The sequence below is a fragment of the Cucumis sativus genome, chromosome 2 (genome assembly GCF_000004075.3).
Source record: "Cucumis sativus cultivar 9930 chromosome 2, Cucumber_9930_V3, whole genome shotgun sequence".
Taxonomy (NCBI): Eukaryota; Viridiplantae; Streptophyta; class Magnoliopsida; order Cucurbitales; family Cucurbitaceae; genus Cucumis; species Cucumis sativus.
The window spans coordinates 7,990,636-8,015,441 of record NC_026656.2 but is presented as its reverse complement, the minus strand read 5'-3'; the positions used below and the strand labels follow the sequence as shown (position 1 = coordinate 8,015,441).

General features: G+C 36.4%; 1 protein-coding gene across 4 annotated transcripts; it reads right to left on the bottom strand.

Moving 5' to 3' along the window:
- Nucleotides 1–1,133: 1,133 nt before the first annotated feature.
- LOC101222790 (PH, RCC1 and FYVE domains-containing protein 1-like) lies at nucleotides 1,134–23,106 on the bottom strand. 4 transcript variants are annotated; one of them, XM_031880942.1, is made up of 10 exons: nucleotides 22,366–23,106; nucleotides 21,747–21,833; nucleotides 20,693–20,782; nucleotides 20,320–20,400; nucleotides 19,887–20,051; nucleotides 17,970–19,786; nucleotides 17,685–17,814; nucleotides 5,662–5,808; nucleotides 2,798–3,087; nucleotides 1,134–1,709 (listed from the first exon to the last, which is right to left on the bottom strand). In XM_031880942.1, the coding sequence occupies exons 1-10, from the start codon at nucleotides 22,411–22,413 to the stop codon at nucleotides 1,616–1,618; spliced, it is 2,949 nt and encodes a 982-aa protein (XP_031736802.1). In that variant the 5' UTR covers nucleotides 22,414–23,106; the 3' UTR covers nucleotides 1,134–1,615. The 4 variants fall into 4 exon arrangements, with proteins under 4 accessions (XP_031736802.1, XP_031736805.1, XP_031736804.1 ...); XM_031880943.1 differs by lacking the exon at nucleotides 1,134–1,709 and adding an exon at nucleotides 3,944–4,185 and having other exon boundaries at nucleotides 2,961–3,087; XM_031880945.1 differs by lacking the exons at nucleotides 21,747–21,833; nucleotides 22,366–23,106 and having other exon boundaries at nucleotides 19,889–20,051; nucleotides 20,693–20,766.
- Nucleotides 23,107–24,806: the final 1,700 nt, after the last annotated feature.

Below are 24,806 nucleotides of genomic sequence, written 5' to 3'. Positions count from 1 at the left end.
TTTAAACAATCTATTAGTGATAGTGATCTATCTCTGTCTATCTGAAATAGATAACTGATCGTTTAGATATTAGTACACAATCGTTTAGATCTTGTACAAGTATTATTTAAATCTTGTACTAAAAAGAGAAAGAAGATGAGAAATGAAGAAGAAAGAAGAAATTTTGGAAGAGAAAATGAATGAATTGGTAAATATTTACGTAAATAATCATAATATCGTAAATTGAAGAAGAAGTAAATATAAAGAAATTAATAATACAAGGAGAAGATGAATAAATTGTAAAGAAGAGGAAGAAAAAGAAGTAACAAAGGCAAACCTGAAATTTATGAAAATATCATGAGATTTTTTATATTGTTACACGGACCTTAAATATTTTTATGTTTCTTTATATTCGTCAAAATTAACGTAAAAAGACCCATTTAAAATGTCATGTTTATTTCTTTTACATTTATTCAATCAAATAACCTCTAAACCGTTCGTTAATGATTAGAAAGAATTCATGTGTCCATTATTAGATGGCTCTTTTTTTTTTCTTTGACAAATGAAGAATCTGAAGTTTAACGGTAAGGTCTAGTTTGTAGCTTCATTTTTTTGTTAAAAAAATTGAAGAAATGAAGCACATTGCTTGGCTTGTCAAAAAAACAAACCGATATTTTTTGTGTTTGGATTGAAGAGCACCCTCAAAGATGCAGTTGTTCCTACAGATACGTTCTCTTTGTAATTTTTGTTTCTTCGTAAGAAAAAAATAGCGCAAATAGGACCCTTCTATCAATTATGGTCAATGGAATGAGTTTTTTTCTACTAGATAGTAGCCAACCGGATGAATACGGATATTCTTTTACCCGCTAATCTCAACTCTGCATATGACAAACACCTGTATACATACATAAATTTTAATAATTGGCATATCAAGAGATGATATCAAATACGATTTTTTTTATTATTATTCATCATTGTTCATGCTAATGCGAATCTCAACTGATCTGACGAGACAACCCATCTGACCTTACAATATTTAGGTGTCAAGAAAACTTGTAGGATATAAATTGCTACAATAGATTGAACCCATGACTTGTAAGATAGGTGGCCACTGAGATGTTACGTGGGACTTAGGCTTTAATCTTACCATGTTCTTGGGGTTCTATGACTCAAGATTTTTCTAATTAATGATATGAAAAATAAATAAACAGCTGGTGGCTTTTCCCCATCAAATTTCCAGTAGAAAATATCCAATGTTATGGCAAAAAGCAACAGACTATTTCTGATTGATACCTGCTAAGCTAATTACAATATGGACTTTCCCCAAGTTGAAGGGAAAACACGAAGTAAAGAGAGAAAAAGGTGAGCACAAAAAGTGTAATTAAGACACTGGCATTCTAAAGGGGAGAGTTGAAGGTTTGAAGCTCTGTAATTCTTTCTAATTCCTGGGCTACATTTTTAATTGTCTAATATATGAACCTAAATGTTGGATTGCCCTGATCAATCCCCCAAGTCAAGACCAATGGAAAGATTTAAGGGGAGAACGTCAGTCCAGAGAAGAGAAAGATGATCACTAGAAGTGCTTTCTCATTTACTTGTTTTCTCTGGTGAATCCAATCCATGCATGGAAAACTTGTTAATCAGTACTCTTTACTTTGTGCCGCTCGCATACCTTGGCTCCGAAATCCGCCCACCATTTCTCTGCTTGTGCTTCTGTAAAATGTCTTCGACTGCAACACAATGAAATACAGGGAAACTAAGAATACGCTTTTCTTTGCTGGCTAACTCATAAATGAAATTGTTGGTAGCATAAAATAGCAACAATACCACTTTTGAATATATGTAATCACAATCAGGGCTGATTAATTTTGTATATATAGGTGCCTTTAGCTAGACAAATTTTAAGTTGATAAGAGAGGGTGGGAGGGGGAGAGCCTATTGGCCACTAAAAAAATGATTTTAAATCAGTGACACTATCGACTTTAAATTGAACCTAACGAACTTTCATACTGACAGGCCAAACAGGTCTGTGAACAAGTTCAAGAAAAGAAAAAAATAACATGTGTTAAGAAGATATTTGAAATCTTATGTTAATCTCAAACAGCAGGTTAGTATAAACTTAGTTTTCGCACCTTCGGATATACTCCTAAATGAAGAAATATTTCTATAATAACATAATATGTCACTGGACTAAAAAGCCTAATAGGTCGAATAGTTTAGAGTAAATTTAATCTTTTGAATATATTTTCAATACTCTAAATTGAAATGAGACTAGATTTGAACTGAATTATATTATAGATCGCTATTAAACTCTAAAGTTAAAACTATTAAGCTAAAGTGAATTTAGATTTTTTCATTAAATCCTTGACAACAATCTTTCATAACGCAATCAAAACACCGATCTTTTAGTACACCTATAGGTAGTTGGGAGTATGTAAACACCCCTTATTACCATTGTAAATTAAATTTATTTTTCTTCTAAAAATACTTTTCAGAAGTAAACATGAAATCAAGGAGAGGGTATAACTTTAACCTACACAATAACGGTCTCCTATCACAAAGCCAATTATATGTGAATACATTACAAACAGTTGCCAAGTAAACCTTACATTTTATCAAAAGCCTATAGCATAAGGTGTCAACCAAAGTATCAAGTTAAGGGGATTACGATGAGCTAAGAATTCCAACAATCAGCACTAGAAAGATATGGATTAATGATAAAGCCATCATACTATACAGTGGGAGGATGAAACAAGTAAAATTTAATGTCATGTAAGCACTCAATAAATTTTCGCAAAAAATGGCCTAAATTTAGTACCTGAAACGAACTCGTTTCAGCTCATTGAATCCTCCAGGCAAAGTGGACAAAGTTATGTACACGCCTGGTTCGTCTTGTACAACCCATTCTGCCTTCTCATTTAGTGCTTTGATTCCAGTTGATAAGGTTTGACCTTTTGAAATGCCATTCGACTCCAAACGAGAGTTTATGCTCATTGAAAGGCTCTCGGTGGAAAGCTGGTTCAAATTACTACCATTTTGCCCAGTAACAGTGCTAGAGTTAACAATAGCAGTTTGTCCCTCTGGCATTTTCTCAGCCATCTCTTTTAACTGCAAAACAATTAAGGGAGAGAATAGAAGTCATGCATAAATATTAACTAAAATATTAAAGACTGATAAATTCTTCAAATTAACACTCATATGATGACATTAATGAATCTGTAGATTTAATGGTAAAAGTGAACTTATGGATCTTCAACATATGACTACCCTCCAGATGGTCTTTGGAAATATGTATTTAGTCTTTTCTTTCTTGTAATTGAGATGAGAACGAAAGATTTAAAAAGAACTAGTATTTAGATGAAGAAACTGACAGTAAAATATTCCAAGTAATTTTGACCCTCTCTTGAGTAAACTTAAGCCTAAACAACTAAACAATTGCTTCCTTCCCCCATTCTTTATAACCATCTACTGGTAAACTTTGAAGCTAATATCAACTATACCCTAATAAAATTTAACATGATAAGACATAGTGTATTACTTTTATTAGTGAAGGAATATAATTCTTTTTCTACTTCCAAATTTACTGCATGAAACTTGGTTTTCATTCATCAATTACTTCTTTAAGAATATGTGGCTGACCCATCCATCCTTTATGGCTTCCTGTCCACTTGGTGAGACGTGAGAGTTAATGAAAAATGGTAAAGTGTCAACTTTATTAGGAAGTTAAGAAGTCTTAAATGTGCTTGGTGTACCCATGCAAAGCTGGTCTGCACCTGATCTCTATAAACCCCTTGATGGATGGCTCTAAATTCAATCCATTCAAAAAATGAGTTGGGCATTATTGCTATTTTATGTTGGGCAATCTGATCGAATAGGAATAGTTATTGATTGAATAATCTAACTCCAGATCATATCGTGAATAGCAAATGGGTCCTAAAGTATTTTAGAAACTTGAACTCCTTACTTTGATCCAAAAGTGGGAAGTGGGTCCTCGTTTGTCTGGTACCTCCTCAAAGAAATGCAGTCCATTCGTCTGCTTCTTAAAGTTGAATGTCGATGTGGCTTGGAACTCTGTTCCTCCATCCACTGGGTCCAAGGGCTATTATCCGAAATTCTGATGATGATTTGAAGGTGACGGTTCATTTTTTTTATGTGGATTTGGAAGCTAACATGGCCGAAATTCTTGCAATCCTTGAGGGGATTCAACTGATAACATCAAGTTCATGCAAAAAATTGTTAGTTGAATGTTTGCAGGTGATTAATTTGATTTCTAGCAAAACTCAGTCCCTAAGTGAGGCTGGGCGTTGGACTGGAGAAACCAGGGATATGTCTAAGCATTTTCATTTCATTTCTTTCATACACGTTTCTCATTGTCATAATTTGTGGCTAATAATGTTGCTAAGCAGGCTAGGCGTTGAAGATTGACAGATATCTGTCTATGACTTCCTGTGTTGATCTAGCTGTATTGGAGTGTGCTAGACCCCCTATACTTATTACTTATAGTAGGAAGAAAAAAGGGAAAAACATAATTCCACGTGGAACACTGGGAGAGGAATAAGAGCGGGACCAGCCCTCTGTGGGACCCACTAGTTAGTTAGAATAAATAGAAGATGATGGAGAGAGAAAAAGGGGTTGGGAAGAAAAGAAGAAGAGGCTGCATTCCCGTGCGAGGGAAAAAGGCAGAGGGGTCCAGGTTTTTGTTGTTGGGTCTTGATTTTAGGTTTATAGTATTGTGATTACCTTTTACGTTTTGGTTGTCATTTTGACGTTGATTGCTGTTCTGCTGTGAACTGGAATTTTCAAGTTACTTCTAAGTTCTATATTGTCTGGTTCTGGAATTTTATATTGTATCGGTTGAGGTAAAACAATATATATATAAAGATATATTTGTAGTATCTTTACAAATTGGTATCAGAGCTCTCATCTGGGCAACCGAGCAGTCATGGCAAGGAAATTGGAAGAGAGAATTGAAGCAGTAGAACGTGAGCTTCAACGAATGCCGATAATGGAAGAGAACATATCGTTGATATCGAAGAGTATTCAAGAGATGAATATTCAAATCAACCAACAATATCAACAACAACAGATAATTATAAAGTATATTGAGGGCATTGTGCGTGAGGATATTTCGGCCGGAAAGAAGGCAGAAGGTGCCGTGAGTCAAGCTAAGAGCAAGGAAACGGACATTTCGGGTACATCCGATGGATCGAAGCAAGTCGGAAAGGTTGAGGAAGAAAAATCGGCAGACGGAGCAAATTTAAGAAAGTAGAAATGCCGGTTTTTAATAGAACTAACCCTGACTCCTGGTTGTTTCGGGAAGATCGGTACTTTAAGATTCATGAGCTGACCGATATGGAGAAGATGACAGTGGCAGTGATAAGTTTTGATGGAACCGCCCTAGACTTCCTGCTCTAATACCATATTAAATCGCTAGTTCACCCAAAAGCTTAAACTGATGGTTGACGGCAAATTTAAATTTATATCACCAAAAATTATAAAGGAAGCTGACTGAATAACAGCTCTTTTCCTTACTACTTCTGACCATATATATTTGACAATTGACGTTATAAGTAAAAGTGGGAATGAATATAATGGAAAGATATAGAAAATGATTTAACAACGGTTAGAAAATATAATAGAAATGTTCTTACAAAATCTAACCCATAAATAAAAAAGACTAACCTGAGCCGCAAGGGATTTAATAACTTCCTTGGCTGATTTGCATTTTTCAGCTTCATCTGCAGCTATTGCAGTAACCTCCAACAACTTCTTTGAGGTCTTCTCGAGTTCAGCTTCAAGATTTTTGGATTTACAAGTCAGCTCTTGCACCTACCAAAATATTTCTAGTTAATGATCAGAAGTGCACTCAAAGTAGAGTTCAAAAAGTAAAACTAAAAATAGCTGAAAGTTCATTAACGTGGGCCATGTCTACAATCATTCATATTTTTTTCTTTTACACTACTTCCTGACAAAATACAAAATAAGCTAAGGCCCAACTAAACAGGACATGCTAACATCTTTCTGGCTCATTTCTATTCTTGTTGAAAAGGATATGATTCCTTTCATTAAAACGATAACAAGAGACAATTCTCGAAATAGAAAGAAACAAAAACATAAAATTAGGCTGAAAAGACGGTCAATCCAAATTAAGCATAAGAAGATTGGGATTCAAGTCTCTTGAACACTTAATTCAGAACTACTACTCTCCTTAGATTCAAGAAAAAGCAAAAACTTCTTATCGATATTACTAGCTTAAAAGTTAACTTTTTGGATGTTTTGTCTTCGTCATCATGATTATCAGTAGAGGGCAAAGATCCTTAGACAAGAATTATTTGGGTTGGATAGTTTTGTAGCAGTCGATTGCCTCTTCTTGTTGTTCCCTGCTCCTTTCAAACTGAAGCATGTGGAATACAAAACTTCACTGTGTTTATCCATAGTAATTGAGAATTAGGCTTAAAAACATGAACTTGCAAATATAAATAAGGCTGTTGAAGCTCTAACTAATTCTCAATGACACGCTAATAGAATGCATGCAAGGTGGATGGACTTTCTTACAAAGTTTTGATTTTCTCATTAAACATAGAGCTGGAAATATAAATAAGGTCGTTGAAGCTCTAACTAGAAAATTGGAAAACACTCTTTATTAGCTTTACTAAAAGGAAAAGTCGTGGCATTTGATGTTTTGCCTGATGTGGAAATGATATAGAATTTTCTCATATTTGAGCCAATTGTTGCCATGCCATAATGTACTAACGACTTTCATTTGGTAGAAGGTTACTTGTTCAAAGAAATCTCTTATGCATTCCACATACTTCTTTAAGGGAGGTCCTCATCTGAGAATTACATCCTCGAGGATTAATCGGCCACCTTGGCAAGGAGGCCTTTAATTTGGTATCTAAAAGATACTTTTGGGGTCAATGTCGAAAGGACACATAACTTTGTTGAGCATTGAATTATTTTTTAAGGTCATGCACAAAATATTGGGTTATAGACTCCATCACTGTTCCTATTTCCATGTGGGAAGATCTCTCTATGGTCTTTATAATTAGTCTACCTAGATCTTAAAAGGGTCATGATTTCGTTATGGTAGTGGTGGACCGTTTTAGCAAAATGCCACAGTTTGTGGCATGCAAAAAAGTAATATGGGCATAGTCAATTTAATTTTTAAAGAGATTTAAAACTCCATGGTATTCGAAAAGGCAAAAACCATAGTGTCCAATTGTGATGTCAAATTCCTAAGTCATTTTTTGAAAACACGTTGGAAAAAGTGTAATACAGGACTTCGATTTAGTTCTACAAGTCATTCACAAACGGATGGGCAAACAACTATCAATACTTTGGGCAATTTGATTCAATGTCTATGGACATGAGCTGAAACATTGGGATCCCATACTTCTACAAGCAGAATGTGCTTTCAATCATATGAAAAAAAGATCTGCAGAGAAATTGCCATTTGAAGTAGTTTAAACGAAGCTTTCTCATTTAACAGTAAACTTAGTTAAGTTACCTTCTACTTTGAATTTAAATCAAGAAGCTAAAGAAATGGTCGAGTGGCAAGATTACGAGGTTTGGTCCATGATCTTGAATTCAATAAACTAAGGTCTTGAGGTTATCTTGAGTAAACTTGAACTTTATGTAGAGACATAAACATGGATCAAGTTCGAGTATATAACCTAAACACTCTATAGTATATGAATAAGGTTGAGCGCTTTATTTTAAGGACAGTGTGGATGCAGCCCATTTTGTAGTTAGTAGAAACGATGTGATCCTAGGTAAGTTCTCTCTCCCTTCTCTCTCTTCTCTTTCCTCTTACCCACCCTCTTCTTCCCTCACTCCTGCCACGTCATCTCCGGTGAGTCCTAGTTCCATCTTTCCCAAAAATGGAAGTTAAAAGTTGCAAAATTGTCGACTTATTCTATTGCATATGATTCGAAAAGGGGCATTTCCATATTGAAGATGTAGACTTCCAAAAAATCATCAGTTTATCCAAGACCCAATTGGAATGGTTTACTGATTCACTAGCGGCTCTAGTCAAAGAACCAGACTGGAAGTTCTTCAGCAAAACTGGAAACAATGAAACCGGAATACAAGACTATTCAAATTCCGAACTCCATCTAGGTGGTTCTTGAGGTGTGTTGCTCGAAATACCGGAGACTTGCGGCAAGGTTGGTTATCCTTCCATAATACGATCAGGACCTTTTTGATGAATCATAACTACACTTCATGGCATTCCACACTCCAATTTGAATCTGGCCATTCAAGAACGTAGGCTTCCCATTTCCCAAAGACAGGTTCAAGTTATGTACAGAAAGTGAAGTATTCAACGAAAAACTTACACTCTGTTTTTACTCCAGGAAAACAGAGTATGGCTTTTACCCCCAAAAATCCAAACCATTCTCTTAAAAGAAATCATACTGTGAAACAGTCAGAATGAAAATTTTGGGTGCGAAAAAGTGACAAAATTTTAGAGGAAAATTTCAATAACCTATGGGTATTAAACAGACTATTCATTTTTTATGATTTGAAGGACATATTGTTATATCTAAAAGATCTTTTCCAAGTCAAAATCAGTATTAGCCCTTTATTCGCAGACAAAGCCATCATTCAAGTTATCCAAGGAAAGCTTGAAGATATGATTTATGCACAAGGTAAATGGTTCAATTATGGAAAATATCATCTGCTATTCGAAAAATGGAATGAAGCCAAACACAACAGACCAACTCTTATTGAAGGATTTGGAGGTTGGTTGTCAATTAAAAACCTTCCTCTCAAAATATGGCAAATAGATATTTTTGAAGCAATTGGAGCCTACTTTGGAGGATTGGAAAGTATAGCTTTAGAAACACTTAATACTGCTCTGAAGCTAGAATTAGAGTTCGAAAAAATTTGTATAGGTTCTTACCAGCAACTATAGAATTAAAGAGTGAGACCCAAGGAAAGAACACTTATAAGTTCCTGAAATTGTTCAACATGACTTATTTCATAGTGATTTTTCCAATCCTATTGATTTATGTAAATTGAACTCAATGACCATTGATGAAGATTTCCAAGGGGATGGCCTACTAGAGAAATGGAATTTCCTCAATCTGAACGCTCCATCCATCTTAAGGAATCCATTCAAGGCACTTAGGAAGCTGGGGGGCATAGAACTTGATCGGTTAGAAGGTGAACCAGTCCTTGACTCTTTGCCGGAAAAGAATCGTTTCAAGTGGCAAATTCAAACAAGTGTACAGCTAGCCTTCTCACGTGCATGGAAGAGGAAAAGGCTACACTGGAAGAGAGAAAATTTGACTCAAAGAAAGAAAAGACAGGCAGCCGGCCATTTAATGTTTTAAAAAACGGTTTACTTAGTATTACCCCTTCAGATTCCCTCCAACTTAATGTAACAGTAGGCCTTTTAAAAGACAACACATGTATGGTAGGCCCCACAAAATTTATTACTCATACAAACCATGGCTTCTGGTATACTGACGAAATTGAGGAAGAAACAAAGTCTCTTCCTTCTCCAGAGGTTTTCAATTTTGGCCCATCCCCTGTTCTATGCTCTAAGTCCAACCTTCCAGCTTCATCCAAGAAAAAAAATTCCTCTGCAAAGAAAGCCACTCTAACACATGCCAGAAAATTATGTAAGTATCTCAAGACCTTTATCAAAGGGAGAACTTCTTTCCGCAATGGTTGGACCATCCTAGCTAATTTTGATTTATTGGAGGAAAGCTACGTGAAGATACAAAATCAAGGTTTTGCTTGTAACAGGTCAGTCTTGCCTCCCTCTTTTAGAAATAACTTTTTACAGCCCTCAAAGCTTTCTAGTTCAATCTCCAATTTTGTGCGAGGTACTTCTTGTCTTACAAAAGTGGAGAACCCGAAAGATGAAAATCTGGAAGTAGAATCAGTCACCAGTGTAAGCAGTGCGGAAATCGAAATAGTTGAGAAAGACAAGCTTCAAACAGAGATAGAGAAATTAGAGGATAGTGATTCTCTCAGGCCAGACATTACTAAGTTCTTTTCCTCCCCAGAGAAAGAGAGTTTATGCAAGTCAGCAAGCATCATCCTCGCTCAAGAGTTTGTTCCATTCTTAGCAGCCTGTGATGTTGAATTGATTTAAGGCAGAGTTAGTCAGGAAAGAGAGTTTATGCAAGTCAGCAAGCATCATCCCCACTAAAGGGAAGTCTGGTCATAGCTAAGGAGTCCTTGGGTTAGCATTGCTAGAGTTTGGAGGTCGGTCGATTCATTAGCCTCTTTTAATCTTGGTAATGGCTAAAGAATTGGCTTTTGGACAGATATTTGGGTAGATAATGCCCCCTAAGAGAAATTTTCTAGGCTCTTTAGAATTGCTCTTTTGCCCAATGGATCAGTTGCAGCACATTGGGACCAAGATACCTCCTCTTGGTTTTTGGCCTTTAGAAGAAGTCTGAAGGATGATGAATTTGTAGATTTTCAATCACTGCTTTCCCTTCTCTCTTCTGAAAAAGTAGTAAACTCTGACGATTTTAGATCATGGTCCATTGATCCTCAAGGCTGATTTTCTGTTAAGTCTCTTTCAACTCACTTAAAATCTGCCTCCCCAATGGATAAACGTCTTTTTTCAGCAATTTGGAAAACAGGCAGCCCACGTAGAATCAATATTTTGATTTGGATTATGGTCTTCGGGTCCCTCAATAGCTCTGAAATCTTGCAAAAAAAAGCTCCCAAAAAATGCCTCTCCCCCTCGATTTGTCCCCTATGTTTGAAGGCTAGTGAGAATCTTTCTCATATTTTCTTGAACTGTCTTGTCTCCTCCTTCTGCTGGGTAAGGATTTTCTCCTTGTTTAACTTATCTTTGGGTATTTGACGTTTCACTAAGTAGCGTAGTGTGGTTCAAATTCTGTCGGGTCCAAGATTGCCCAAAAAATCAAGCATCATTTGGGACAATTTGTCTAAAGCTTTACTTTCAGAAGTATGGTTCAAACGAAATCAGTGTATCTTCCTCGATAAAGCTAGACCGAGGTCAGAAATTATGCTTGCAGCAAAACTTAAAGCTGCATCTTGGTGTTCCCTTAAAAAGGAGTTCGCTCATTTTTCCATTCAAGACATTTACCTTAACTGGGGTGCTTTTCTTTCTCATCCAGCCTAACTCTATGCTGCCTCAGTTTCAACGTTTGCAGTTTATTCAGCCCGTAGCCCTCTTCTGTTTTGAAGCTTTGAAGGATTGCCCCAGTTTAGTTTTGTTTGTTTTTTGCTCCCCCCACTACCCCTCGTGTTTCTTGTTGTTTTCTCCCGGTCCTTTTCTGTTTTTCTGGACCTTTGTACTAAGCTGGTCGCTTTTATTATTGTTTCTTTTAGTTTTATTTGCTAGTGCTCGATATATGATGTTTGGCGCTAAGGGGATGTCAACCTAGTTGAGATGTCTGTGGTGCGCCTCCTGATCCCTCTAGGGCTCCTTTGTTTACTACTTCTTTTTGGCTCTCTTTGTATAACTCTGTTGTACTTTGAGTTCTTATTAACAAAGAAGTTCTTGTCTCCGTTTCAAAAAAAATGATAGTGAGACTCGTTTCCTATTCAAAAAACAAACAATGTGATCTCGAATCCTTCATATGAAGATATGAAAGTGGAGGAATCCTATGTAAAGAGTTTACATAAGACTAGAACCATGAAATAGTCAATTTAACGTTATAACATCGTTGACGGTATAAAACTAATTATTTCGATCATTGATGATCTAAGTAACTTAATCTTAATTCTGATCGAACTATGAACTCCTGCTCACACATGATTATCCTTAGATTTGCATAGGTGAGGGCAGCTCAACTGCGTTGGCCCAATAAACCTCCCATATTAAGGGTAAAACCGGGTGGATAGCTAGAGATATAGGATGCAAGACAGAATTCACTCAATATCATCTTGGAGCCCTGCATTCCGTCATGCATTAAAAAATGAGGAATTTGAAGAATTTCAGCTCCTTCTCAGCGGATTACAAGTCAAAACCATCTCCCCGACCTCAGACTCAAGGGTATGGTCTATGGATCATTCAAGAACTTTTTCAGTGAAATCTCTAACGAAGTTCTTAAATGCCTCTTCACCCCTTGACAAACACATTCACCAAGCACACTGGAAATCAAAGAGTCCAAAGAGAATAAATATTCTGGTGTGGATTATGCTTTTTGGTACTTTAAACTGTGCTGCAACTCTTCAACAAGAACTCCAAGCTCATGCTCTCTCTCCTATTTGTCCACTTTGCCACGCTGCAGCGGAGGATTTACAGCATTTAATTTTTGTTTGCCCCTACTCAAGTGCTTGCTGGTGGAAGTGGTTTTCATTTTTTCAGATTTCTTGGGTGTTTAGCTCTTGCTTCAAAGATAATATTCTTTCTGTGTTCAACGGCCCTTCCCTCTCAAATATCCAACGCAGTCAAAGCTTGCTGTCAGAATTATGCTTTGAAAGAAATCAGAGTCTTCCACAATAAATTGATGGATCCTAGCTGTTCCAACTCTCAATATAGAAGGATGAAATATATGCGATATTACTAAGATGAAAAATGGCAAAAGAAAATACAGGATTCTCTCAGTCGACGGCTCCCTCTCCCTCACCTGCTATCCTATCTTTCAGGAATAAAACAGTAGGATTCTTGACAACCAAAATCATGCCCTCTCCTTTCCTTCTCTTCTTTATTTATATTCGCTCCCTCACTCCCCTACCGTGGTCCCCCTCAGTGGATCGTGCGTCGATGCTCCACTCACCTGTGGTCCCCACCTGCAGTTGGTTACATAACCAACTTCCCCTCCTTCTTCTCTTTCCTATTCCTTCTCCTACTGTATTGGTGTATGATGGGTGGTCTAACATTGCATTCCCGGTCCAGTTTCACCTTGTCCTCAAGGTGGAAATCGGGGAAGGATTGCTGAAAGTTGTCATAGCTTTCCCATGTGGCTTCGTGATGCGGCAGACCTTTCCAACTCATTAAAACCTCCCACCCGCCTGTTTCGTTTTTTCTATAACCGTAAGTCTCCTGTGGCACAGCTTTCCACTCGTGATTTGCAGTCAAAAATGGCAACAGCTCTTCGCTATTCGCATTCTCCCCAAAAGCTTTTTTCAACTGTGACACATGTAACACAGGGTGGATTGTTGCTGCCGCTGGTAGTTCCAGCCGATATGCCACCTGACCAATTCGCTTCACTATCTTATAAGGCCCGAAATACTTCGGTGATAGCTTCTCATTCCTCTTTCTCCGTAAGGATACTTGTCTGTATGGCCTAATTTTTAGGAACACTTGATCTCCTTCTTCGAATTCGACATGTCTTCTCTTCATGTCAGCATAACTTTTCATCTTGTCCTGAGCTATGCGTAGGTGTTCCTTCAAAGCCCCCAATGCTACATCTCTTTCCTTCAGTTGCTCATCCAAGGTTGAGTTGGAAGTTTCCCGTTCTCCGTAATATAGCAGGGCTGGTGGGGTTCTCCCGTACACCGCTTGGAATGGTGACACGCCCAACGATCTTTGGAATGTTGTGTTATACCAATATTCAGCCCAGGGTAACCATTTCATCCAATCCTTCGGTTTTTCCCCGCAGAAGCATCTTAGATAGATTTCAACCGACCTATTGACCACCTTTGCCTGTCCGTCTGTCTGGGGGTGGTAGGCCGTGCTTCGGTTTAACTTGGTACCAGCTAAACGAAAGAGTTCTTTCCAAAAGTGACTCAGAAAGATCTTGTCCCTATCAGATATGATTGACTGTGGAAACCCGTGTAATCTTACCACTTCTTTAACGAATAATTCAGATACCATTTTTGCGTCAAAGGGATGTTTAAGGCCGAGGAAATGCGCATATTTGCTGAAGCGATCCACCACTACGAATATGACATCAAACCCCATTGATTTAGGCAATCCTTCGATAAAATCCATGGTTATATCCTCCCATACTCTCTTTGGGACCTCGAGGGGAGTCAATAATCCTGCTGGAGATAAGGCTAAGGTTTTATTCCGCGGGCATGTCATGCATTCCTCGCAATATTTGCGCACTTCTGCCTTCATTCCTACCCAAAACAGCTCTCCTGTTAGTCGTTTATATGTTCTTAAGAATCCTGAATGACCCCCTAGGACTGAATCATGATAGGTATGCAGAATGGCTGGTCTTAATGAGGAATTCTTTGCGATCAGACCGCTTCACCTCAACACGGCTCCTAGCTTCTTTTGGTCACCTCTATTCCACTCTACAAAGATTATTCTATCCAAGATATTTTCCTAAACTGGAGTGCCTTTATTTCAACATTATGATGTTCATCAGTCTTTTGTTGATTATGCTATTTCATGTAACTTCATGGTTCTATTTCTGTGTTCTTTGATATTTCTTCTGATTGATGAAGCTCTACGTAAGCTATCAAATTTGTATCCCATTTACTATCAATGAAATCTTTGTTTCCTTTTAGAAAAAGTGAATCAAAATAATTCAAAATACATAATGACCTTTTACATAGGAGAAAAAATAGAACTTAAAGAAACCATTTGTTAGATACCTAGATTTAGATAGGGCTAAGGGTAGTTAGTTATATAGGTAGTTAGATGGTTATAAATAGGAAGTTGGGGAGGGAAGACAGGCATGCAAAATTTGGTGAAGACAATGGGTTGCAACATTCCTTGAAAGAAAGGAAGGTCAGAGGGTTAGGGTTTCTTTTGAAGTGTTCTTGAGTTTCCTTTGATTACTTTGTGTTGGTGATATATAATTAAATTTGCCTTCAACCACTAGCTTAAGCTTTTGGATGAATTGGTGGTTTATATGGTATCAGAGCAGGTGGTCCAAGAAGGTCCTGTGTTCAAGCCCCTGCATTGTCTTCTTTTCCTCCCCAATTAAAATCAATTTCCACTTGTTGGACCTTTCAAATATGTCAAGCTCACAAGTGAGGGGGAGTGTTGGTGATATATAATTAAATTAGCCTTCAACCACCAGCTTAAGCTTTTGGATGAATTGGTGGTTTAATACTTTGTATTTCTTAGTTTGATATCAATAAATACGAACACATTCCGGTGTTCCATCACCACTAAAGGAAAATAAATAAATGAAAAATACCAAAAAAGAAAATAATAATAATTCATAAACCCTGATTTCCTTTTCACACCATCCTTCAAACTCAAGGTGGTAGAATGGCGAACAAGTTGAGTATGTGAACAAAAGTTCCGAATCAGAAACTCATGAAGAACTAAAGTCAAAAAGAACTTTGAGGCTGAAAATAGAAACCCACAAAGAATGGAACCAAAAACTTATGGGTTAGAAATATAGATCCTCGTATAAAGATCTATGACAAAACCTACAAAAAAAACTTCTTGGCTGGAACAAAGATTCTCGTAGAGAGATCTATAACAAAACCTACAAACAGCCAATTTATCATGGAAGCTGAAATCCATGAACAAAACCAAACTAGAATAAAACTTGACTAAACCGAATCAAACCAAGTGGACTGAATGAAATCGGTTCGATTGAATCTTGTTGGTGACATATAATTAAATTTGCCTTCAACCATCAGGTTAAGCTTTTGAGTGAATTGGTGATTTAATATGGTATCAGAGCAAGTGGTCCAAGGAGGTCTTGTGTTTAAGTCCCTACATTGTCGTTTCCTCCCCAATTAAAATCGATTTCCATTTGTTGGGCCTTTCAAATATTTCAAGCCCACAAGTGAGGGGAGTGTTGGTGATATATAATTAAATTTTCCTTCAACCACCAGCTTAAACTTTTGGGTGAATTGGTGGTTTAATAAATCTGAACCAATCTATTTGCACCGACAGGTTTTTTAATAGAATCAGGCCAAACCAACTGAACCGGTTACATGGAATCGAATCGGTTACATGGAATCAAGCCAGTTTGGACCATCACTTCAAAATCGAAACCAATATTTCGTGAAACCTCCATTCCACAGAAACCCACGACAGAGGTTGGGGTATGAGGTGAAGCTGGAAGGAGGAGTACGTAATGGCAAGTGAAATGGACAAAGCAGGTGAATCTGAGGGAAGGCAGATCTGAGAGGTGGAGTGTAGCGAAGCGAATGGAACCATGCAGTGAAGTTAGCAAAAACAAGCAAAGCAACACGAACGACAACGACTTAGAATCTAGGAAGATGGCGACTGATCTAGAGCGATGGTTGCTCTGCAAAAGTGGCGGACCTGGCGGTGTGGTGGGTCAGTGTAAATCTAGTCATGAATCGAATCATAAACGGAGTGAATGGAATCTAGGACTGGGCATAGATTTCGATGGCGGCACATATTTGGTGGCGACTAATTAGAGTGTCCAATCTAGATGTGGGTTTTCCTCCGCTGATGGCTAGTCAAAACAACAGAGGCAGAGAACGAACAAGGTTTGTGATAGCTAGAGTTCAATAAGGTAAAACCTAGAGCTCTAATACCATAATAGTTTTATATAATATATTGAATAAATCATAATAATAGAGTGCACAATGACCTTTTACATGGGGGAAGAATTAGACCTCCAAGAAACCACTTAAGGAAAATAAATATACCAAAAAGAAAATTATATGGAAAATAATAATCATCCATAAACCCTAATTTCCTTTTAACACTCATGTTCAAATAAGATGTCGTTGTTATTGTACTACTCTTAACGGGTAAATTTTCTCTCCCGATGTTACATTTTTCAAATACACGCCCTTTAGTCCATCATTCTCAAGTCGGTGTCAGGGGAAGATGACGATCTTTTTATCTCTGCCTCTAGATATTGTGTTTTTGTAGGAGGGAATTTAGTGTCCTAGAAGCATAAGAAACATAATATAGTTTCACATTGGAGTGCTAAGTCATAATATAGAGTCAGGACAATTTGTGTGAAATAGCATGGATACACCAACTTTTCAAACCGAGATGGGCTTCAATGTTATCTTGTCAACTAAATTATGGTGTGATAATCGAGCTGCAATTTTCACATTACATTCAACCCGATGTTTCATGAGCGAACTAAACATATTGACGTGAATTGACATTTTATTCATGAGAAGAAAAAAGACATATGTCCATAGGATATGTGAAGATTGGAGAACAAATAAGAGATATCCTTACCAAAGTTGTAAACAGAGCAAGAATAAACTACCTATAAAACAAGCTAGACATGATCGACATATTTGTTCCAACTTGAGGGGGATTGTTATATAGTACGTATATATGTATGTACATGTTATTGTGATTGTCCTTAGTCGTAATTGTACATTCCTGGCTTAGTGTTTCTTTCTACTCCTAAATGATATTCAACCTTTTCCAAATATCGAGAACATCATGGGACCTAAGTGACAAATTTTTTTGTAAATATTTGAAAGCACCGACGGATTTAGTATAGGCCCAGGGGGGCTCGAGCCCCCCTCAACTTTATTGTCTTTATATAATATGTATAAACAAAACCAATTAATATTTAATATTTGTAGACAGTTTAGTGGTAACTATGCTTGTTAGTCCCCCTTCCAACTAGAGTTCAAGTCTTACTTATGTAGTTTTTTTTTCCAGATTTTTATTTTTCCTCTAAGTTACAACTCGAAGCCCCCTATCAATAAATTTTCTGGATCCACCACTGTTTGAAAGGTCATATTTTGTTAGATTGGAGAGACCCTTCCTGGTGCCCCTTTTATGGGATTTTCTTTAATGCTCTTGTATTATTTCTTTCTTTTTTTTTCTCCATCTAAGTTGGTTTTTTTTCCCCAAAAGAAAAACAAACAAACAAATAAAAACAAAAACAATAAGGTTTTACCTGTGCCCTCAAACTAATGATTTCCTGGGTTAAAGTGTCATTTGCACGCTTAGAATCCTCTGAAAAATCTTCAGATGATCGAATCGGGCTTGAAGTTCCCAATACAGGAGATGTTGCCCGAGAAGCTAATCTGGAAGCACGAATAGAAACTTATGATACTTATTTAAGAAACTTTATATGGAGAGATAGATTCTCAGGAACAATTATAAGCCCCCAATTTAAAATGTTCCCATATAAAACTGTGAACAAAGGACTACTTTGTCACTGAAGTTTTACACTAATTACCTGGAGTGCATGCTTTCAGCGTTATTAATAGCACCAAAAGATGAAAGTCTGGAGAGTGTTGCTTGCAATTTTGGAACCCACGTCTCTTTGTCCATAACACCATTAGATTTATAATGGATATTTCCAGTTCTGGCCCTAGCATTTTGTGAAACAGAACTGGATTCCATGATCTTCTTTAGCTTATTGAAACAATCATCGCACACTCGATACGGCTTGTTCAAATTTGGGGCTAAAGATGCCTTCAGGGATTTTTTGCTGCTGCATGCTTTGCAGAATACTAGACCACAGTTGTAACAGTTGTGACGCTTCCTTCTGAAACCAAATGGGTTGTGGCAACCAGAACATACAGAATGGTCAGCACTTGATACCCATTTATGAATACATATAACAACAGTGAATTTTGAACCACATGCAACATTTTTCACTTGTTTATCTTTCAGGACATCTACAATGGTAGGTGTATTTCTGTGATTGTTGTCTCCGTGTCCTAACTGCCCATTTAACCCTTTTCCCCAAGTATAAACCTCATTTTTGGAGGTTAATACTGCAACATGATAAGAACCACAGGCAACCTCTTCAACAAAACTGTTGGCGATTTCACCTTCAACACAAGTGGGAAGCTTTCCATTAGCTGTAGCACTTCCTAACTGGCCATAAGCAGTACTCCCCATTGTATATACCCGTCCTGCCGTTGTTAAAGCAACTGTGAGATCATTGCCACATGCCACTTGACATATTCTTTCTTCAATCAATGCAGCTACACATTCAGGAACTAGTCTAGGCTCATTATCTCCATGTCCAAGCCGGCCTTTGTCTCCATCACCCCATGTGTAAAGTTTTCTAGATGAAGGACTAGCTGAAGTACCAGAATCAGAAAGTTCATTAATTGCTTCAACAGCAGCAGCAGTGTGCCAAACACCACAGGCAACTTTTGTTGTTCTAAGCCCTCTCAATGTTTCCACTTCCCGTGGGAAATTTGAAGTGATATGATCCCCATGACCCAAGGCTCCGAAAGAACCATCCCCAAATGTGAATAACTGACCAGCTGATGTCACCACAGCTGTATGCCACGCTCCACAAGAAATATAAGATACACGAATCCCCTCCATCTGACCACCTACCTTTTGTGGAATCCAATGACTAACTTCACTACCATGACCAAGTAGACCATAATTATGAGTCCCATCACCCCAAGTATAAAGATCCCCTGAAAGTGTTACGGCACAAGTATGGTACTCTCCGCATGCTACTAGTTCGACATTTGTGCCACTGAGAGTATCAATGATTTTTGGATGTGAAACATCTGCTTCCACACCATGGCCAAGCCTCCCTCCTGACTCCTCACCCCAACTAAAAATCTCACCCTGTCTGGTAACCAGCACAGCATGTCTGCCACCACATGCAATACCATGAACATCTAGAACAACTGTTGACTCCAATGCCTTCGGCAGCAGAGCGTCCAGCTTGGAGTTTAATGAACATTGGCTGCCGACCTTATTCACACCACCACCCAACAATCCATCCCCTATACCTTCTCCCCATATATAAACATCCCCCAAGGCATCAAAATCTTCTGGACATGATCCTTGACTCGATGAGCTCACAGCACTGGATAAACTAACTCGAAAACCCTCAGATGCAGAAATTCGGCCATTTGAGTTATCTATAAGTGCAGTTGATAGAGAAGGATTGACAATCGACTTGGGCTGGCTAGTACCCTTGGAAACTGCAGTGTAGGATAATAGTTCCGAAAATGCTTTCCCTAGTCTGTTCTGTCCAGTATTTTCGTAAGAAACCCCATCAAGATCTCCAGGATCCTGTCAACCAGAAGAAGTGAAAAATGTGAATTAGAACTACATACTAAGAATAACAGACAAGAGTAGAGATTGAAATAATTGTAATCATCGTTGTACAGACACATGGTGTAATGGATGGAGAATTCCTTCGCAAGCGCGCATGCGGACTATCTGAAGATACACTCTCACATCTTGATTCAACTCTCCACTTGCGATGGTTTCCTCGAGTGATCAATGCCTTCAGACCAACAAACCAAACTTCAGCTTCATCCTTGTCTTTACATATCTGCCCATCACCAATGAAATTGGTTTGTTAAATTTTCATTCAAGTTTCTAAAAGAAACTGCAAGACTTCTTCAATTGTCACGAATACAAAGATATTACATAAATGCAAGCATGTGTGCAAAATAACAACTGGATACAAGAGGACTTTAACATTAGTGGTGACTGGTGAGTCAGTGGCACAAAATTGTCAGGACCATATGTTTAAATGGTATAACAAGATCAAATAGGAAAAAAGGAAAATTGAGAGAATGAACACTGTTATCTCTTACCAAATCTAATGATCTATCATTATACAAGAGTGAAAATGACTGATACTCCTTTTCGGGTTGTGGATACTGCTGAAATATTGCCTGAAAAATAAATACACACATACATCCTCTTGAAATTGGAAAACTAATGATCGATCATTATACAAAAGTGAAAATGACTGATAAGGTTTACAAAACCAGACGAGAAATCCTTGAAAGACATACTAAGTAAGATATCCTGAATGCGAAATTTCCAATGATATATTAAACTTAAACATTTTGATAAATGTTTTACAGACTTTTTTTCTAAAATAAGAACCAACTAAAGCTAGTTTTGATATTTTATTATTTCCAGAAAATGGCTTAGAAATCAAGGATGTGTATTTAAACTTACAGTACGTTGGCCAGGAATGATCTTTGAAACCAAACTTAATTTTAGCTGCTTTTCATCTTTTCCAGAGTACCATACGAGTAAAGACTCATCCTGTTACATTTAAAAGGGAAAAAAAAAAGGAAAAAGACATCCTGTAACAGAATTCCAATCTAGTAAAAAGAGAGAAGAAAAGATAATGGCATTACTTAGTCTGGTTGGAGTCCGGATAGACAACTATAGATGCCTCAATGCATGAGAACTAATAGGATACAGTTTTGCGTTGGTTACAATTTTTTCAATTTGACATTCTACATCATCAACAAATAATTCGGGGCAAAATTCATCAAAATCCGGAAATAACTTAACTTCCAAAATATTGAAATGCTGCAATTACCTTGATCTTAAAACTGACTCAAAAACATAAAACATGATCGTTACTGTAGCAAAGTATTACATTTAATAAACTTGCTCAATGTTTCTGTGAAAAGTTGTTTATAAGGTTTCAGCCTTAGAGCATGGAGTCATGGACAAAACAAACAATCGGGAAATGCAGGGCATGAGAAAATTAAAATGAGGCTACCTATGCTTTACCAACACTACATGCCATCAAAATAATTCTATCACGGTGCAGAATCAATGAGCTCTAAGAGTAACAAAAGTTTTTTGTTTTCAATTGTCTAGAATAATCTGTAACAACCTTTTGTAAATAGCACCAATTCAACTTTTTGAAAATAAAAAGACAAAGTAATAAACATAACAAATAACGTCTTTTCTCTTACAGACTAATAGAGACTAGAGAGTGGGGGAAAATCAGGTATGAATATTTATGCGTTACATAGTTCAAAAGCCAGAGGAAATAATAAGAAATAAACGGGAACATAGCATACTGCCCCCAACATTCATTCTCTGGTCAGTACATGTTTATCTTTTGACATCATTTGCCTTCAGTAATATAACTACAGATAAATTATTTTCAAATTCAAATATTTACTTAAGAACTGGAGCTTTCGATTTCACCAAAAAATATATATATATATATATATTATAATAATTAATAAATTAACAAAATTCTTACACTTGAAAGCCTGAAAGGGCAGAACTTCGGCTTCCCCCTCCTTCCATATTTAAGTAAATGTGCCCCTTTCTTAAGTGCTATAATGGCCTATAAAAGTCAGACGGTAAAGTTCGGTGTGAGAAGATGGGACAACAGATAAGAAAAACTTAATATTATTATTGTAGACTTTTTTCTCTCGAGAAAGTCGGAACAAATTCTTTAGTGAAACAATTAGAAACATGCAACTGGAAGCCCTTGATATTTCATATTTGTTTGCAGGAGAACAATGGACAAAAAGCTATATTTTTGCCTTATGGCAACACTATGTCATAGTTTCACGTTAAGGGTAATTGTTAATGGCCGCAGCAGTACGTCAATTCTCAAGTGAAAGCATCAGTAATCAAGAACTTGATTTTGAACTTGCCACTCTACTTGAAACTTCAAAGCAGAAATATATCCACGCGACAAACGATAATTCAAATTCATAGTTCAGAACAGAGCAGTTTGAACAACTGGAAAGGAAAAGATTGCAACGCCTTCCACATTTTTAAACAGGCCCATATACATATTCTTTGACGACATTAAACGGATAAATAAAAAAATATATATGAGGAAAAAATTTGAAAATAATAAAACCAACCTGCTCGATATCCCTCTGGGCGAGACCAACTTTCTGGGTATCGGCCATTCAAGATGCAGAATCAGGCGCTACTCTAGAGCAGACCAAACATCCATTTGAAGAATAAACCCAAACGTAGTATCTCAAGAAACAATCGCTGTTCAAACTTTGCGCCATGAAAAGCATTCTTCTCGTCCTCTCGAATGAAAATGCTTGCAAAAAATTTCCTCACCGCATGAAAAAAGAAACTTCCAACACAATGCTCAAACAGCTCCTCCACTAGTCACTATTCAGCTCAAACACAGCTGAAACCACCCGCCTGTAATCTCTGAAAGGAACCCTAAAATACGCATAGCGAGAAATCTCTACGAGTCTCTTCGATTATCCACAGATTATGAGCGGAAGAAGACCATTTTAACCAAATTACCCCCAATTTGAACGTTGGTGGTTAGAATTCATAAACATTGGGTTCAAAAATGATGCATTGATGAGAGGATTACAGATTAATCCAATGTCCACGAGAATAGGCGCCAAAAAGATTGCAAAACAGAGCGTGAAATAAATCAAAATCAAAGAGATCCAGACCACCTCGCAGGTCTTCAATGGCTTGTCAAGGAAAATTCCCGTGGCATTGAGAAACTTTTTACGTGCTGCGCTCTCTATCGTCTGTTTTCTCTCTCTTTTGTCTGCATCGAGTTTTTTGTTTTTGGAAGGACGAAGATTTCAACTGTTTTTTCTTTTTCTTTTTTCCATACATTTTTTTTTAGCTCAATCCCAAACGACTTCTTTATATATATGAATATATGAATATATGAATATATGAATATATGAATATGTAATTTATATATTATATAGTTGTTGTATATTGTTTATGTGTGGGAATTGCCATGTGAGCAAAAATGGAATATCTGGGACGTGACAAATTTTTTTGTTGTACTTTCTTTCACTTTTTGGTATTATTTGTATAAATGTCCACTACGAGACAAATCGTGTGTTTTGAAGGACAACAACAAAGCATTTGCCACGTTTACACCTCTCCAGTTCTTTCTTTTGACCACTCTCATTTCCCGCCTTTTTTTTGTACCGTTTTTATCAGACCAAATTTCGACTCTGTGGATCACGTTCTGTTTTTCTTTTTCCTTTTTTTTTTTTTTTAGTTCTTCAGAACTTCGAGGTTTGGATGTGAATTACTATAGCCCAAAACAATTGATTGTCATTGCATTCAATTTTGCTTTTCATAATTTGCATTAAATTACCGTATGGTTCGGGATAATAGTTGCAAATTTAGCAATTAAATTCAAATTAATTAAGTATATAGCACAATTTTAAAAAATTTGTAAATATAACAAAATTTGTCAAATTCTATCAATGATACAAATCTATCACTGATAGACCATGTTGCAAATATTAGTCTATCAATGATATATCATATGATGTCTATCAGTGATAGTTTTGCTATATTTACAATTTTTTTTAAAATGTTGCTATATTCTTAATTATTATTACTAAAATAGTCATCTATTTCAATTTCTAAGAAAATGATAAACAAAGTCCAATAAAGTCTTGAATTTTTTAATTTTTATTTTAATTTGTTCTACATTATTATATTTCTACATCTCTCGAAAGAAGTAAACATAATTTTTTCTTCAAAATTAGTAAGAGGAGAATCATTTTTAAAAAAAAAAAAACATTTTACCTCTTTACTATTATCATTTATTTTTAGACCTGAATTGTTATTATTAATTAATATTTTTGTATGGGTTGATAATTAGAAGTAGAAGAAAAAAAGAACCCACTACCCACCTGGTCAGTGAAACTTTTTTTTAAGAAAAAAACATAACTATTTATTTTCTTTTCACATAGTCTCATCATACAAAGTATTTAAAAGATAAAAATGTTAGATTCTACTTCATTATTTCAAATATTATATTTATAGAATTTATGAATTTATATTTAATTGTGAGATGTTAAGATGTTGTATAACTTCTATCGTTTACAAATAAATAACTTTCTTAATTTTTGTTTACAAGCACTTTAATTTTCACTTCTATTTAGGTTTGCTTTTCTTACTTATTATTTGCCTTATAACTTCTATTAGATCATTGTATATTAATAAAGATTATTAGATTGTATCAATCATCTTTGGTCTTACTTCAAAACTCAAAGATAGATATGTAGGAAAACACCAAAATGATACAATATCAATTTTGTAAAGTCAAGCTTACATCCTACAAATAATAATAGAGTATGAATTTGTAAAAAACATCACATAATATTAAAGGTGTGGTGGTCACATAATCGTACAATTGTGTGGTATAGTTTTTACGTTTACATAGAAATCAATTAATCGTTGTCGTACTTTTTTATATATTTATTAACCAAATTACATAATTTCACTTTTATCTTAGATTAAAAAAAAGTTGAAATTGAAAATTGTTGTTATTTATACATTTTAAATTAAA